The following is a 17,031-nucleotide window of genomic DNA, read 5'->3' as shown; positions in this document are numbered from 1 at the left end:
CTCCTCACTTCCAGCTCCTCTTCTCCGGGAGCTGTTTGCGCGTCCTATATCTTTTTTTTTGGGGAGGTGTCGACTGGTGCGATTCCAATTTGGATGTTTATTGCTGACTATCCTGTTTGTGAACCCCTCGCCCAAATGACTGAGCTCGGGTGCAGCCGGAGCCGCGTCCCCCCACTCGGGAAGACCTACGGGTAAAGTTTGAAGGGTTCCGGGTGCTTCAGCCTGTCCGTCTCCCGCCGTGCACTGGATCTGCAATCACCAACAACATTGCAATAAACGTCGGATACCCTTTCGGTCCCTGCGCACGCTGGGATTCACTCGCCTTGGATTTTACAGCTTCTGGATTTTCACCCCCATCTTAATCATGAAGACCGTTATTATTGATGGTGAGTACGGCTGCCCATTGGACAATAGGTTCACCTTTCTGTAAAGTTTGAAGCAGACAAAGATAAATCCGCACTGATGGAACCACCTCGGGCAGCGGGAGATAAATCACATGTCCTAATTGGAGTTACTCTCCTGCTCCTCCAGGGTTTGGTTGAACTGGTGCATCACTGAGAATGTGCGCAATATGAGAAACACACACACACACATGAAAACACACACACACACCTAATCTGCACAGTAACAAGTGCACCTTGTGTGTTTTGCTGCGGACTAACAGTCGATGACTGTTCTGGATGTTGCGGCTGTAAACGACCTTGACTCAGTGGCTCTTAATTGAGTCATAATTCAGGGCAGATTTTGTGCGCGTCCCTTTATTCCTCCTCCTCCTCTTTCTCCTCCTCCTCCTCCTCCTCCTCCTCCTCCTCCTCCTCCGCCTCCGCCCTCCTCCCTCCTCTTGTGCCATGCGCGTGCCCGTGCGCGACAGTGGTGGTCACTATGCTGTGCGTGATATAGCAACTTAACCCGGGGTGTCCGCTCCAGCCCCCGTGGAAGCTGCAGCCTGAGCTTTGTGTAGAAGAAGAAGAAGTCTGCAGATGGTGCGCTTGGCGGCTCAGTGATAACCAACCAGCTTCTTCTTGGCTCAGAACTGTTGTTGTTCGTGGCATCGTCCCACTCAGGGTGAGTGAGAGGAAGCCGGGCCTCCACTGCTTCCACCGACCGGACCTGAGTCTCTCATCATCACAGGCTCGTCCTCAGCCCCCGCCGGAAATGGCTGAGAACTTCATTTCTTGGCAGCAGCGGATGCTTTAGGGCTGTGTGCGCGCATGCGAAGGGCAGAGGGAGGAAGAAGCACCTGGCGTGTCAGCCCGTGTGTTCCTGCAGGCCTGGTTGTGTTACCGTGTCTAATGCAGTGGGGGGGGTAGGGGGAGGACAATGATATGTGGCGTGTGTTGTTTGGAAAAAACCCATGCACCGTGATGAGATAAGTGCGTGTGCGCAACATCCAATTTGTTCCATCACGAGTTGGTGGAAAACCTTCATCTCCACCCTGCCCCACCCCTGCAGGCACTGCCTCACAACACACACACACACACACACACACACACACAGACACACTCACACACAGACACTTTGCAAAGCTATCCTTATTAGGACACTGTCTTCCAGTGGACAGTTCAATTCTTAACTCAACCCCTGATCTTAACCAGTGTCCATCTCACAAATGACACTTTGCCTCATTAGTCCCAGTGAGGAAAACTGCTCCAGACAAGGTCAGCGGCTTCACTGGAAGAGGTCCCCTCCCTAAGAGCCAACTAAATGCATACACACACACACACACACACACACACACACACACACACACACACACACACACACAGACACACACACACACATACACACACAGTCACACACATAAACACACACAACCCTTACGCAACACGCTGTGCACACTCCCTCTTCCTCACATTGTTCATTACTCGGCTAAAACCGTGGGATTATGGTCAAACTGCTCCAGATTACGAGCCTGCCGAGTAACTTTGATTTTTCCCAGTCGTGAGATGCGAAGAGGCTCATCCACTCGTGCATTCTCTTTGATATGTCAGGGGGGGGGTGATGCAAATTCAAGTGCACACCCCTCCATTGGTACAGAAAGGCTCTGGGTCCCACAGACCCTTCAGGAAAGGTTTTCATCATCCAACTGCTGGTGTGATTTAGCACCGAGCACCTGACTTACACCTACAGTATGTCTGATCCCCCCCCCCCCCCCCCCGTTGGAATTATAATTGGGATCCATCTCTCAGGCTCCTGATTTGGCGGGAGAAAATATGGCCTGTCGTGTCTTGTGTTTAAAGTGTCAGATAGAGGTGGGACTTTAATTTACACTGTTTTTCAGCCAGTCAGCATATGATCAAATGCCTCTGTGGGAAAGCTGTTGCTCGGGGGGGGGCTGTTGCTCCCCCGTCTGCTGCCAAGCAAAGCCAATGAAGCCCAAATGAATGGATAAAACCATTATGGTGGAACTGAAAGCTTTCTCCTCGGATGTTTTAAACCACTACATAACGAGGGCGGGTTTTTCTTTTTTTTGGTCAATTAGTTAACTTTGTCATTGTTTTGCCAAAGAACTCTGCCCCATTTTTCAAAAAATAGGGCACAAGACGCGGCATCTGAAGACGTGAGATAATGTTTTGGAACGTGTAAAGCCATGAATATAAAGTTGGCATGCAATAACATGATAACAATGGCAGAATTACTGATACATCAGGGTGAAATTGATCCATCTGTGTGTTTGTTTGGCTGCACAGTGTGTGTGAGGGATAACGTGTGTGTGGTGGTTCTGTGAGTGTGTATGTGGAGGTCTGAGGGAAAGGAGAGGCAGTGAAGGGAAAAGGAAGACGTTAAGAAAGGAAGAAGGAACGCATGCAAAATTCAGGAGTGCGAAGGTTATGCAATTTTTTTCGCGCCTGCCATGCATCTGACTCGCCACCGTGCGTCTTCCCCTCAGCGTGTTTCATCTCGACAACAGGGAAACTGCATGGGAGCTGCGGAAATGTGGAGAGAGAAGAAGTAGCAGCTCCGGAAATTCAGCCAGTGAGGAAATTAGTTTTCATTCTTGTGATCTCCAGTAGAGGTTTCTTTTATCTTAATTGACTAAAAATAGTGATTTGAATAGAAGCACAACTTGAATGTACTATTTCTAAATTCCCCCTTTTATGTAAAGGACTATCATCTGTAGCTGGGAACACTCTTGATCAATACTCACTGATTACTCCACCGGGCAAACACATTTCTGGTTCTCGGCCTGAATTTTAAAGACCCTTCCCTGTCTCTCGGGTCTCATTTATTCAAGTCTTTAACAATCGAGGATGTATGAGCAAGACCTTTCAACTATGAAGACTAATAAGCCTCATTACCTTTGCCGCTCCAAGGAGAGGACGTAATAAATCCCGCTAATGTTCTCGCCTTTCGTGCTGGTCACCGGCACAGAGGCTTGGGACTCGAGTCAAGTCGTTTGGCTCAAGTCTCAAACTGAAGGACTTTAGAGTTCCCTGAATGAAGTTGATGAAATACTTGAGTTGACCTTAACTTGGTATTCACAACTTTCTGCTCGACCTGAGACATCGTGTTTTTCTCTTTTTGTTCTTCTTTTGATTAGCAGAGATGCAGTATTGGCTTTAATATGATAAGGAGGAGTCAGAGGACACAGCTTTCTAACAAAATACTGCAAAGCTGAGCTCATCGGGACCCTCAAACACGAACTAACACACCTGTAGCATGTGTGTACCTCTGAGTATAGCAGCAGTATAAAGCAGGTGCTGTTTGCTCAAACACTCGACAAGGACTGAATTAACTAAACCCACGCAGGTCCCCCACAAGGCCACCGTACTCAAAATGGACTGCTAATGAATTCAACTGAAGCCAGCATTTGTTATTTGCTATTATAAACTAAACCGTCCATTTCAAGAAGTGGTGAGGACTAGGGTTGCAAAATTCAGGGAATATTCAAAGTTGGAAACTTTCCATGGGAATTAACGGGAATTAACGGGAATTAACGGGAATTAACGGGAATTAACTGGAATAAACTGGAAATGTTGTGGGTAATTTATACTAACTGTATTTACCTTGTCATATACAGACATAATTATAAACATTTTGATGTGTCATATGCTGATTTGAGCCCTGAGGAAACTTTGGGCACTTGACTATATGCTTCTGAGAGATATAAATAGTTAGCCAAACAATTGGAATCGTCTGTAAAAATATTTTATAATTGATGGATAAATGAATGGAAATAGGCTAGATGAACAGATGGACAATCCTCAATCAGCATGCTAATATATTTTCCCCAGTAATATCATTGAAACTTACCTGACTAGTCCTGCACACTACAGCAGGCCTCAATAGCCCTGCTGTAGAGTGAAGGATGCTGGGAATTATCTGTGCATGTGATGGAAGAATGCACAGTGGAGGGTTGAAATTCAACGTGCAGTGTGTGCTGCATTCCATACATCTTTAAAATAGTGTTTTGAATGATGTTTTCATTGCTCAGGGTTTAATTTTTTTAATTTTTCAAAATTCCCCAAATTCCCGAGCTTAATATTCCCGTGGAAACTTTCCACCCCTTTGCAACCCTAGTGAGGACATGTTCCCAGCCTCCAGGGACATGACACCTGTGTGTGACATCTGTGTCTTTTTGACAAAGCTATTGGCTGCTCATAGCTTTCCATCGTGCAGAGTCATGCCTCTAATTCACTGAGCCCTGCCTCCATTGCTACATCTTTTACACGTAGGCTAGCATTATTGCTAGAGGAGGGCGAGTTAGCAGAGGAGAGTGATAGGGAGAGAGAGAGAGAGGGAGGAAAGCTGCTAAGCTTAAGCAACTAGCAGATCTGAATAGCGTGCAAACAACTGTGGGATTAGTAAGAACAGAGAGCTACGAGCGAGTCTGTCATGAAAACAGCAGCAATGATAGAGATAGCGATTAAGAATAGTTTACGTGTGTGTGTAAACAAGTTTGAAAACAGGTTTAAATCCTCATTTACTCATGAACAGGGGTCAATCGGCAGCATATTGAATAACTTCCCTGCTTGATCGTCACTCACCAACTTAACTTGAAGGTTAAGATGTAAGACTTGGAGGAGTCTGGGGCTCAGGAGATACATCACTGCGACCTCTGAGCCGACGGTTCGATCCCCGTCTCCTCCATTCCACATGCCTTAGTGTCCTTGGGCAAGATACTGGATCCCACACTGACCCTGAGGGCTGAGCCAGTAGTGTATGGATGTGCGTGTGTGAATGGTAAATGGCAAAACCTTGAGTGTTCATCAAGACTAAAGGCACAATATGTAAATACAGAGCATTTACCTGCTTGTGGCATGTCTCACCTCTGCCACTAGAGGTGGATGAGGGTCACAGGGTCATTGGGGGTTATGTCCCAGCTGAGATGAAGTTGTGGTTTGTCTTCAACACGGTTTGAATGCGACCTGAGAACACGTCACATGGAGGTGAACCCATTCATGCACACCAGCATCATCCTTGTGGTTAAACACTGTCGGCGGCTCGGTGCACTTCAGACCTTCAGCCTCGGCTCCACTCGTCTTTGTGTTATCTGCTCGACACTGAATTCCTTGTTCCCGAACACCAGCATCTGTTTGTTTATCTCGCGAGTCGATGACATCCCCCATCCAATTACACGTTTACGTGTTCGCTCAGATTGATAATCAAAGCTTCTTAGCCACAGATCGTAACTCTTTGATAACAGTGTTTAAAACTTTGCAAAAATAGACTTTCAATCTTCGGAAATGGATCCACAGCGTTGTGCACAACCGGAGGACTGATAATCATTGGGTTTGTGCATGGCAGCTTAGGTACACTGTACATTATCAATGCCAAATAACACAGTGGTTTACATGTTATTACAGTTTTATGACCCATTTTATGGACTTTGGTTTGTACTTTGAATGGAATGTTATTCTGTAACGCTGCTTGGAATAAGTGTGTGTTACAGTGGATCAGATAGAGTGTATGTGTGTGTGTGTTTGTCGTGTTGTGTTCTGCTGTGAGCTGATTGACTGCTCAAAGTCTAAAGCATGAAGATGTCAGTACTTTATGGCACAAAGCTGAGCTGGTGTTAATGCGTTAGTTACAGTGACAGACTGCAGGAGGCTATCTGAGAGTGGATCTGCTGTGTTCTCTGCATCCTGATGAGCGCGCTCCTTCGGGGGGGCTTCTTTTAATTGGCCGCGCCCCTCAAGCAGCAACTGCATTTGTTTATACGGTGCATGCAAAGACATCCTTGCCTACACACCCACACACACACACACACACACACACACACAGAGCGATCCCCACTGATACCCACAGAGGCGTGCTGGCCTCAGATATCCTTGGAACCATCCGCTGTAGGTTATCCCGCTCTCCCAGCCCTTCACTGCTAATCAGCAGGACAGAGGGACTAAGTGGATAAACGAGTCAAATTCTATTTGTTTATACAGAGGAAGCTAAGGGGGAGAGGAAATGGAATACACCATTCCCCCAGATTACCAGTCTTTAATCCTCTTTGTGGGTTATTATTATTGTGCTGTCAGAATATTCGGAGGGACAACGAAGCAGAAGAGCACCCCCTGTCCTCTTAAAGAAGAATATAAGATGTCAGTAAGAGTTGGTTCTTAAGGAGGTCGTGGGAGAGGAGGCGAGGCCGGATGAATTGTTGTTACGCAACGTTCTGGCAGTGAAGTGGGTGGAGTCTTTATTGGGGCGGAGGGATTTATTCATGTCTTTTTTACCCAAATCCCCTGTCAGCGTATCCTAATCGTGATGCCCACACATGCCACAGCAGAGGAAGCGGAGGCCCAGCCTCTTCCATCAGGGCTGCGTTCACACCAGAGTCGTGACACACAGCGACCGGCTGAGCCAGCCCGGATGCCCCCCCCCCCCAGGGGAGGTCAATATTCATCTGTTGATTCCTGTGACACGGCAATAACATTATCCGGCTGCATGCACAAACAGAGCCCGGCTAATTTGTCCCTAAAAAACAAAAACATGGCTCCTCTCGCTCCACCACGGTGTCGTCTCTCGATCGGGGGGGTTTCACGGTTCTTCTCTTGGAAACTCGCCCGCTCGCCCTCTCCTTCTCCGACCCGGCGCCCATGAAAGTTGCATGCTCGCTCTAATCCCACCGCGGACGTGAGAGAGTGTGTGCGCCCGGTTGTGCCTGAGCGATGAAGACGCTGATTATACCACAATGGGGAGGTTGACTGATGGCCCAGTAAATTATTAATTAGCCAGAGCAGAAGCCGCTCTTAAATTAGACGCATGGATGGAGTCGTTGTCGTCCTTATAAGTCTGGGGACCCGCTCGCCGCTCCTCTCCTCCGCCGGCTGCCGGGCGCCTCAGGTGGATGAAGTGACCGACCGATCTGAGACGTGAGCACGGACGAGTCAACAATCACATTGTTACCAGGAGGTAGCAGATTACCGATAGATAGATAGATAGATAGATAGATAGATAGATAGATAGATAGATAGATAGATAGATAGATAGATAGATAGATAGATAGATAGATGATAGATAGATAGATAGATAGATAGATAGATAGATAGATAGATAGATAGATAGATAGATAGATAGATAGATAGATAGATAGATAGATAGATAGATAGATAGATAGATAGATAGATAGATAGATAGATAGATAGATGAGAGATAGAGAGATAGATAGATAGATAGATAGATAGATAGATAGATAGATAGATAGATAGATAGATAGATAGATAGATAGATAGATAGATAGATAGATAGATAGATAGATAGATAGATAGATAGATAGATAGAGAGATAGATAGATAGATAGATAGACTCATCTGCTTCCATCTGCAGGCCTGTGAAATCCTCATCGGAATTTCTTATTTTTTTAGGAGGGAGGATATCCTGAGGAGGAAGCTCAGATTTTTTTATTTATTTACTCTTTGCTTCCCCCCATGGATGGATAAATATTCTCTGGTATTTTTTGCCATGTTGATCTCATTAGCGTTAGTGATGCAAAATGGACTCCCCACCAATTCTTCTGATCATCCTGTGTGAGTCTGCCTGATTAGTTTGCAAACTCGACAGCTGGGAGTCGGTGTTTTTTGATGCTGCGTCAAAACCCTGGCAACACATCACGGAGGCTCTTAAGCCACTAGGGGGGGGTGGGTGGTGGTGGGTGGGTAGGGGGGGGGGCACACCTTTCTATACCGTATGAATTGTTGGATGCTATAGTCTTCTCATTATTTATTTCCGCTAATGGCCACATTCTAATGAACCACTTCACAGGGACTCTGCATAAATAGCTGCTTATATCGTTGTTTTTTTTCCCCGTGTGAAGGACAAATCCAGTGGGCTGAAGTCACACGGTGCATATTTCAGCGAGCCTTCAAAGGAGAGCTGCACAGTGCCGGGGTGAAAGGAAAAGAGGCACCTTGAGATGATGGAGTAAGGATCCCGTTTAATGACAGGGAGGGCGGCTCACTCAGAACGAGAGGCTAGACAAACCATAAATTAGATGGATAGAAAGCTGAATTGCGATTGTATCTATCCATCTCTTACCGGCACCGGGACTCCACACTATCACATCCTCACATCTACTTAAACAATAAATAAGTTAAAAGAAATAAAAAGAAACATAAAAGTCCATATAGGGAGGTTTCAATTGACGGATTGTCCCCGACACAAATCACGTCGTCTGAGTTTTTCCTCGTTCGTTCCGATCTTCGACCTTCGATGTGCAGAGCGATGGGACGTTTATCTGCTCGGGTCGTCTCCGCACGCACAGCGAAGTTGTGACTCACAGTTTTTGGAGGACGATCACGATCTCACACGAGCGTGATGTGGAAACCTGAAAGCTCCGGCGTGTGTCCACCGAGAACAGACCTGCCCATCAAAGTGGGAAACATCTATTATCCAGCGGGAACAGATGTGATTTTTTCAGAATATCTAATGAGATAATTGAAGATTTGTCGAGGAAAAGAAACATTTCAGACAAATTATTATTCCGAGCAGCGTTTTTTTTTTTTTTTTATATGTAAAACGTCAACTGGAATTATCTGATTTCTTTGGCAGGAGGTGAATTTGTGAAATACGTGAGATTTGAGTCAATATTAGTCATTAGATGGATCTTTTCTGCAGCATATCAGAAATAGCCATTAGTTAAGACAGACAGAATCCTGAATTTTACATTTTGCCATACTCCCATTAAAGTTTGAGGAGGAACTGAGCCTCTCAGACGAGTTGCAGTACATCCACAAGAGCAGTATGTCTCTCTCTCGGGCGCCAGTTCAGCTGAGATATCTACGGGAGTGTGTGTGTGTGTGTGTGTGTGGGGGGGGGCTCCTTCAAAGGGAAACTGGCAGTCACTCGCCGGCTCAGGGGGAAATTGATCCCTTAGATGTGAAAGGCTCGTTCCATAGGTGCTAAACATATATAACACCTAAACTGTTTCCGCTGGTCTTTTACACAAGAATCGCACACATTTCAGGTGGCAGATAGAACTTCCTTTCATACACAAATCAATGTCCTCGATGGCGGGCGGGAGTAAAACGATTTGTCGAGCGGGGGGGCAAACGCATAATCCTGCCACCGCTGCAGGAGCAAAGTGAGACTTTCTGCAGACGCTCGTGGAGTCGATGGTGGATCCCACGAGCGTCTGCAGCAGCACGAGCCGATCACCTGCACTCTGGAAGAGCAACACTATTGTTTATCTGCAAGTAACTGAATAGGGCAACAATACAGTGTGAAGGAGAAGGCATCTCTCTCTCTCTCTCTTTCTCTCTCTCTCTCTCCATGATGTTGTTAACGTCCGTGTGAATCAGGCCCCCCCCCCCCCCGTCATCTCAGGGGCCCCAAAGTAGGTTATTCTTATTAAAATGCAAATCTGTCAAGTGTGTTTCGCTGCTTCTCTTCTTTTGTTTGTGCACATTCCCTCTGATTCTTTACAATCCTTCCTTTCACTTTTTACTTTCTCTCGCTCCCCTTGCATTGTGTCGGCCACTAATTCTGTTACTGTCTCTCTCACACACACACACACACACACACACACACACACACACACACACACACACACACACACACACACACACACACACACACACACACACACAACTGTCGCTCATCTCTCTGTCTTCACTCTCAGGTGTAAATGCTGATTATCTTGTGTAGATATCAGACCCCGGCAAATTAAATGTGACCACAGCCAGCCTGCCAGGACGTCCATTATAATGATATCTGTAATCTGCTGGCTCAGGGGAAGTGGTGAGGATGGGGGGGGGGAGATACAGGGATGGTGATGGAGGGTGATTCGTCGTGGCCAGCGGGAGACAAGCGGACGTGGATTTTCCTCCCACTGATGAGGTTCTCATGGACAGCTGGACCATATGTCGCCCGTGGATTTAAATCCCACGAACCAGAAAACCATCCGAGGCCGTAATCGTACCCTGAGCTCAGGTCATGAACCTTTGTAGGTTAAACAAAATGAACAGTGTGTTGTTGTTGGTTTTTAACTAAGTCAGTTCCAGTGTGAAGTGTACAATAATCTTTTAGGGGCAAACCACAGGGGAAACAAGTCTTTTTATCACAACAGTCAGGTTGTAATCTAGAAGAAGTCCTGATACTGTGAGAAAAAAGTTGGAATATTACAAAAATAATGTCGTAATAATAAAATAATTTAATATTTTAGGCTATGTTTAATGTTAAAGTGGGACTATAAGAGGATCAGCATCTTCCCTCAATATAATTAATTATTCTCATTAAAAATAACTTCTCCTGATAACCAGGTTATTCTTGTAATATTGTGACTATCTCTCTTGAAATCTATGAATATTTTTATCTTGAAATGAGCACACTCGTGAAAAAAAACAATCATGACAACCTCCTGTTATTTTATTCCCATCAATGAGGCTAGAATCACAACAAGCATCACTTCCTGTACGAATCCTACAGTTAAAAGCAGAAAATATAGATTCCTTTCTTCCCCCTCGTCTGATTTGTTACAACAACAGAGTCTCAGAATGGAAATGTATCCGTTTGAAAAATATCGCCCATGGTTATTTGAAGGAACTGTGCAGGATCGAAGCAGGAGAATTCAGATCCTGCGGTGCAGCTCTAAGCGCATTAGAGTCGATGGAAGACGTAGACTCATCCGATGAGCGTGACGATCGTCCTCTGGATCCGTCGCCGTCGCACAGACACACATCGACTTGGCTCGGTTTCCACAACCTCTGATCAGAACTGGTGCTTGTTTCTCACGTGTCTGTACGTGCTCCCGCCAAAGCCGATCATCACAGCAATTATTCCAGGGAGGGAGACGAGCGCTGCCAACGCTCCATCTCCGAGCTGTAAACAAATTACGCTGAGGGGATCTCGATGATGTCTGTGTGAGAAATGAAAGAGTCTGATCCCAATCCTGATGGTGCCGCTGTGCTGCCGTTTAGCTCCTCAGCCGGCAGACACCCACGGGGGAGGGGGGGGGGGGGGTGAGTGTGGCGCCACCGGGACGGAGCTGGCTGCGGCGGTGGTCCCTTCCAGGTGTGTTGCAGAGTGTAGCCGTGTTGATTTTTGATACTTACTCATAGTTACTCATTTTGCATCTCTCAACCATGCAGACGCCTCATGAGTATTTTGGGAAAATGAGTGTTGACAGATCAAGCCTTTGAATCAAAGGACACATCCACGCTACTAAACTTAGTATAAAACCTCTTTTCTGCCTTGTTTACGCCGGCCGACCACACGAGTTCCCAAGCACTTAAAAGAGACATTTTCAAACTCTGTTGTTCAAGTGGCACCCATTGATTTTTGAGCTGCTGTTTTGAGGCCTTGAGATTGTCTAGTGCCATTTAAAAAAGAAAATCAGAAGTAGCCATATTTGGAAATCTGCCCACCTACACCTGCAGCGGTTGGATGTCAATCAAAGCTGTCAATCATATGGTATCCACGCCTGCATTGCAAATTCCACGTTAAATGTATATTTGACCCTAAACGGACCATAGTTTACAAAATGAACATCATGCTGTGTTGGAGAAGACTTGAACCTAAAGTTTAGGAAAATAAACTCTAATCATGTTTACTGATGTTTTAAATGTTTTAAAAGGAAACTTACATCTTTACACAACCACTGGAGTCGCCCTCTCCTGGCCATACAAGAGAATACAGCCTTCAGGCACATCTGCGTTGGCTTCACTTTCCAGACCTGAAATCTACGTCCATTTTTATGTACAGTCGTTTGTCTGTTGTCCTACGGACGAGCAAAAACTGCGATGTTTGGAAACAAAGACGCAATCTCACACGTTGGCTTCCATCTTATCAGTTACGACTTGATGACTTGACTGAAACGTTTGTGTGGACGGAGGTTCATATCGTTTTGAAAGTAAAAATAAAAAACAGTTATAGTCATTGCATTAGATAACACAATGGAATTCTGAATCCAACATGATTCAGAATTTAAAATGCTGTTTCAAAACTAAAATGTATGGATTTAGTCAAAGTCCACCCTGGACTCTCAGGGAGTAATTAAATAATCTACAGCCTCATGTGCTTCTCAGTGTAATTCCACTTGATGCTATTGAGTCTGAGGAGGTTAATTCTACCAACATGATTTTGTAATTAGTCAAACCAAATGGCGGCCTGTGTTTTGATCTATCGTATGTTTAAGCCCGTTTGTCAAGTGGAAATTTCTCGCGGGTTTTCAATAAATCTTTCAGTGGTTTTGCTGCAGGTAATTGACAGGTTATGTTTTCTCCCCCTCCATCGCTCCCTTGGAGGGCATTAGCATGTTGAGTTTCGTGCCCGACTGTGAAGCGATTCCCACCATGCCTTTAAAAGGCATCGCATGAATAGGCGGCACATTACACGGCGGAGGAATATGAGACGGAGAGAGAGAGAGAGAGAGAGAAAGCAGAGATTTTTATTTTGTGCATAAACACACACACACACTGGCTGATAGGACCCCCCACTGTTCGCCGACTCGCACAATGTTTAAGATGTGGACTTGGTTTCCAGTCGGGGCGAGTACATGTTTCATTCCCGTCTCCCATTGTTAACTCAGGAGAGAGATAAAGGTTTTTTGCCTCCGAGTTAAAGAAGTCGAACCCTCCCGTGGTTTTTCTCTCGTGTGTTGTTGACTTGCTCCGGACTGATGGTGAAATTAGAGCAAGAAACTCTTCACACCGAAAGACTCGGACCACGGGGAACACAGAGAAATGTTCCCTCTATGAGTTGATGCAGGAGGAACCTTACATTTCAGGGTTTTCACTCATATACATTAATGCCAGAATGAAGGAAAGGAAATGCAGCTCCAGTGATCAAATGTCTTCTTCCACATTAATCTACTTCATCAGAGACGTTGCAGTGTATATTCCACAGTGGCTGCTTTTAAAACCAATTACACCACAGAGCAATCAAACATATAAAAATAGAGAGTAAAGAGCTCGGGATAAAGGCCTCAAACATCCAGAAGTCAACATTACGGCTATTTTAGGAACCAGCTGAGAGAATCACAACACAAAGAGTATTAAATATAAAAACACGGATGAATACATTTCAGAAAATAATAAGAGAATTGAAGGAGGCAATCACAGTCAAGATCACAAACCCAATATGAAATGTATGAATATAAGTCCTTGCTTTAGATAAATAAAAAAATCACTATAAAATGTACAGTGCGGGTAATATTTTGACGTTTGCATTCAAGCTGCAGAGTCAAGGTTGGAATCTCTCGCTGCTGAGAAGTTCTTTGTCCTTCACAAAACACAGAGGGGAAAGGAATGTTATTCTCAGGGCTCAAAGAATCCAGCACTTGTAGCTGAAAAGAAACTTGTCCTTCACAGAAAAAAATAATATAAAAGGTCCTTGTTACTCAGGTTACCAAGCGTGATTCAAAAACCTCACGTTTTAATCCACAGAATTATTCCTATATTTATCTTTGTCCTTGAAAAAGTTGTGAATTTTGGTTGTAGATTTTCTTCGCAGAGTTTGTAATCTGTAAATAGCTCCGTGTCCTCACAGCGTGAAGGTTCCTGGTTCAAATCCCAGTTCAGCCTGGTTGGAGTTTGCATGTTCTCCCCCATGTGTCAGTGTGGCTCTTCTCTGGGTGCTACAGTGTTCTCTCCTCAGACGACATCAACACCCTTGAAAAGGAATTTGTCCATGGATGTCCTGCTATATGGGAATTGTCACAGATCCTTCAGATAATAGTTAATTTCCTACACATGAAAGCAGTCGTAACATTGTAAATTGCAGCTTTTAACTGCAAATACAGCTGTTAGCAAAGACAACAGGGTCAGTTGTGATTGATGCCTGTTGTTTTCTTCTGGAATGAGGTCATGTGACATCTAGACTAAAATGCTGTGGCGAATCAATAGCAGAGTTGATACGTTTTCAAACAAAACGTTGATGGACGTAGACTCAGTCCACAGACATGGACATTAAGGCCATAGGTGTGACAGTGAGCTGGAGACCTGTCGTGGGTTTATCTCTCGTCAGCTGGGGTTGGCTCCTCCCCCTTTTGCAGACCATTGAAGAATAAGTGGTCTTGATAATGAATGGATGGAGTTTGTAATCTGTGTTTTCAAGTAGTCCATGTTATATGTTTCAGCAGCTTTTATAGATCCTCTTAGTTCCTGTTCTGATGGTTGATTTGGGAGTTTTCGGGGGAAGAGGACAAGCTGATCAGGATTCCTGTTTGTTGCTTCTTAAAGAATTCACTTCGATCCGTGAGCAGATCTTCTGGTCAGCCAGACTTAATGTACAAGCTGGGCTCCATTAAGAACCCTTAAGACGTAAACATTCGGACACTCAGGGAGGTCACTTGCGGGATCACAGTATTTCCCGTCAACGGAGTCGATCTACAGACAACGTCGAAATCCAGAGGCCTGTTGTTTCAAAAGGCCATAGCACGGTGCATTAGAAACCATAAACAGCCTCCAGTGTGAGAGCACTGCACCTCACCACCGGCCCCGGCCCCAACAGTACTCAGCAAATGGAGCGGCTGGAGACTGGAAACTTTATTGCAGACGAGCGGAAGGAAGCAGATATGGTTTACTGACATTGACTTTATGGGCCTTCCTCAAAGCAGCCTCATTTACTGAATCTGCAAGGTTTTTATTATCATTATTGGAGAAGCGATTATTGGGCAAACATCGGGATCGAAAGCTGAAATAACAGAGATGCGTTTGTGTGGGAATCGTCTTTTATTCTCGTGAGGCTGCAGAAAAACAGCCTTAGTCGTTTCCCTTTTGTTATTTTTTTACTCTAATTTTGCAGGAGCCATTTTTCTTTCCACTCATCCCAAGGACATGTTTACTTTATTATGACAGGAAATTGACTCCCCCTCCACACGCAGACAATAGACCCTGTTGACGTCTCATCCGCTCCAGTGGAAACTTTCCTTGAACATTACGCAACTGACATTGAAACAACTCATCTAGAAAGATTCCTGCGTCGGTACGGCAGCTCTCTAATTATCTTCTTTTCATATCAGAGCAGTGAGCGAGTGCTGCCTCTGGAATATGTGATTGCTTCTTTATTACAGAATGGGAGTGTGCAGCCCTCCCTCTGCCTTCGCTGTGCAAACTATCCCTCACCGCCCCTCCTTCTCAATGAGATAGCCGTGCATATTGGGACTGTATTACAGTATTGAATCCTCATCCACTTAACAGGAGAATCAGCTCCGTTTACGACTAATTAAAGCCATTACAGGGGGCACACGCTAATGCATTTTTGCACAGATAACAGAAACACGTGCGGCAGCGGCAGCCCGTCTCATTTTACCGTCAGGTCAAGATGATAGTAATTAACTTGGTATTAAAGTCGCAGCGTGCCGCGTTTGCCAGTTCTGAGACAAAATGGAGGCTAGGGTGCGGCGCGCTGAGACAGATGTGATCAAAAACTCAGATTTCACTTTTTAGTTCAAAGCTCTTTTTGAGGAAAAGATAAATAATGTCAGCAATGAAACAAGAGGTGCAGAAGATGTGCTGGTGTTAATATAACATGAGAAGAGCTCCATTGTTTAACTTAAGCGCTGAATTGACTTCTAAGCACCTGCATGAATGCAAATGCTAATAACTTTTATTTTGTTTACAGACCCCAGATGATAAGGAAATGTTTGGATATAAGTACAGAACTCGGGAAAGGTTGAAAAACTTGTATGCATTTCGCAGAAGTCAAGAGAAAGGCTGTTTAGAAGATGCAGCTGGAGACTCATTTTTATTTCACTGTTTGATGAAACGCGTTGGAGCTTTTCTCAAGGGTAACTCTGGGGAGAAATTATAGGTTACATCATCAGAATTTACATAAGAGTGTCTGGCAATTAACTGAGTTTTGCGCCAGCAATGTACCAGGTTGTTTCTACTTTATAACATTTTCATTATCTGAAATTCTAATGGAGGATTAAGCAGGTTAAATGCATGAAGGACTTCCATAATGGCTGCGACTGCGCACACGTAACCGTTATTACGGTGCAGACATTATTTCGGAAACAGTTGATGACCACAGCCAGGAGAGCAGAACCTGTTTTTCTTCCCCTGTCGTTGATAAACACACATTCCCATTGAACACACTGTGGTGGTGAAGTCCAGCCAGGTGCAGTGCGTCTCCCTCTGCAGTGACACACACGGGAAGAAGCAGAAATCACATGGATAAATATTCAGTGTCCAGATGTAGATTTGAAAATACAGACTAAACAAAACCTAGATTCTGTCACAAGGAGCAAGATGAAAGCAGCAGGTTTTAAGAGCGGCTCCACCTCAGGTAAGCGGCTGCTGAGCTGAGGCTGCAGATCTCGTCTCTTATCCACTGGGCTGGATAACGGAAGGAAAACAACAGGCCAGGCATTCTGTTGCCAGATTGACTCCATCTTCAAAGAGATATTAACATAGCAGCAGTTTCCCTTTTATCTCGCTTTAATTTCAAGGATGCCAGCCCGAATTAAAACGCGACGCAACCGAGGTGAACCTAAGATATCAGAAACACAATGTAAGGAGAGTGAAAAAAAAGAGGAAGACGCTGATCGGCACGAAAAACAACATCTCTCTCATCCACTGCACCTGCTTTTCTATTCTGGTCCTCGCCACGTTTTATTAGATCAATCCAAATCATGTGATACCTTAATAAAAACCC

At 45.0% G+C, this 17,031-nt stretch overlaps 1 protein-coding gene across 1 annotated transcript in view; it reads left to right on the top strand.

Moving 5' to 3' along the window:
- Positions 1 to 323: 323 nt before the first annotated feature.
- The window catches only part of rtn4r (reticulon 4 receptor), a 42,805-nt gene continuing 26,097 nt past the window's right edge, over positions 324 to 17,031 (top strand). The window contains exon 1 of the mRNA XM_061072087.1: positions 324 to 386. Within this exon, the coding sequence (XP_060928070.1) occupies positions 365 to 386 (22 nt within the window). The 5' untranslated portion in view covers positions 324 to 364. The remainder of the gene's footprint in view (positions 387 to 17,031) is intronic.

Source organism: Limanda limanda, chromosome 5 (genome assembly GCF_963576545.1).
Source record: "Limanda limanda chromosome 5, fLimLim1.1, whole genome shotgun sequence".
NCBI classification, from domain to species: domain Eukaryota; kingdom Metazoa; phylum Chordata; class Actinopteri; order Pleuronectiformes; family Pleuronectidae; genus Limanda; species Limanda limanda.
This window is presented reverse-complemented; position numbering and strand designations above follow the sequence as displayed.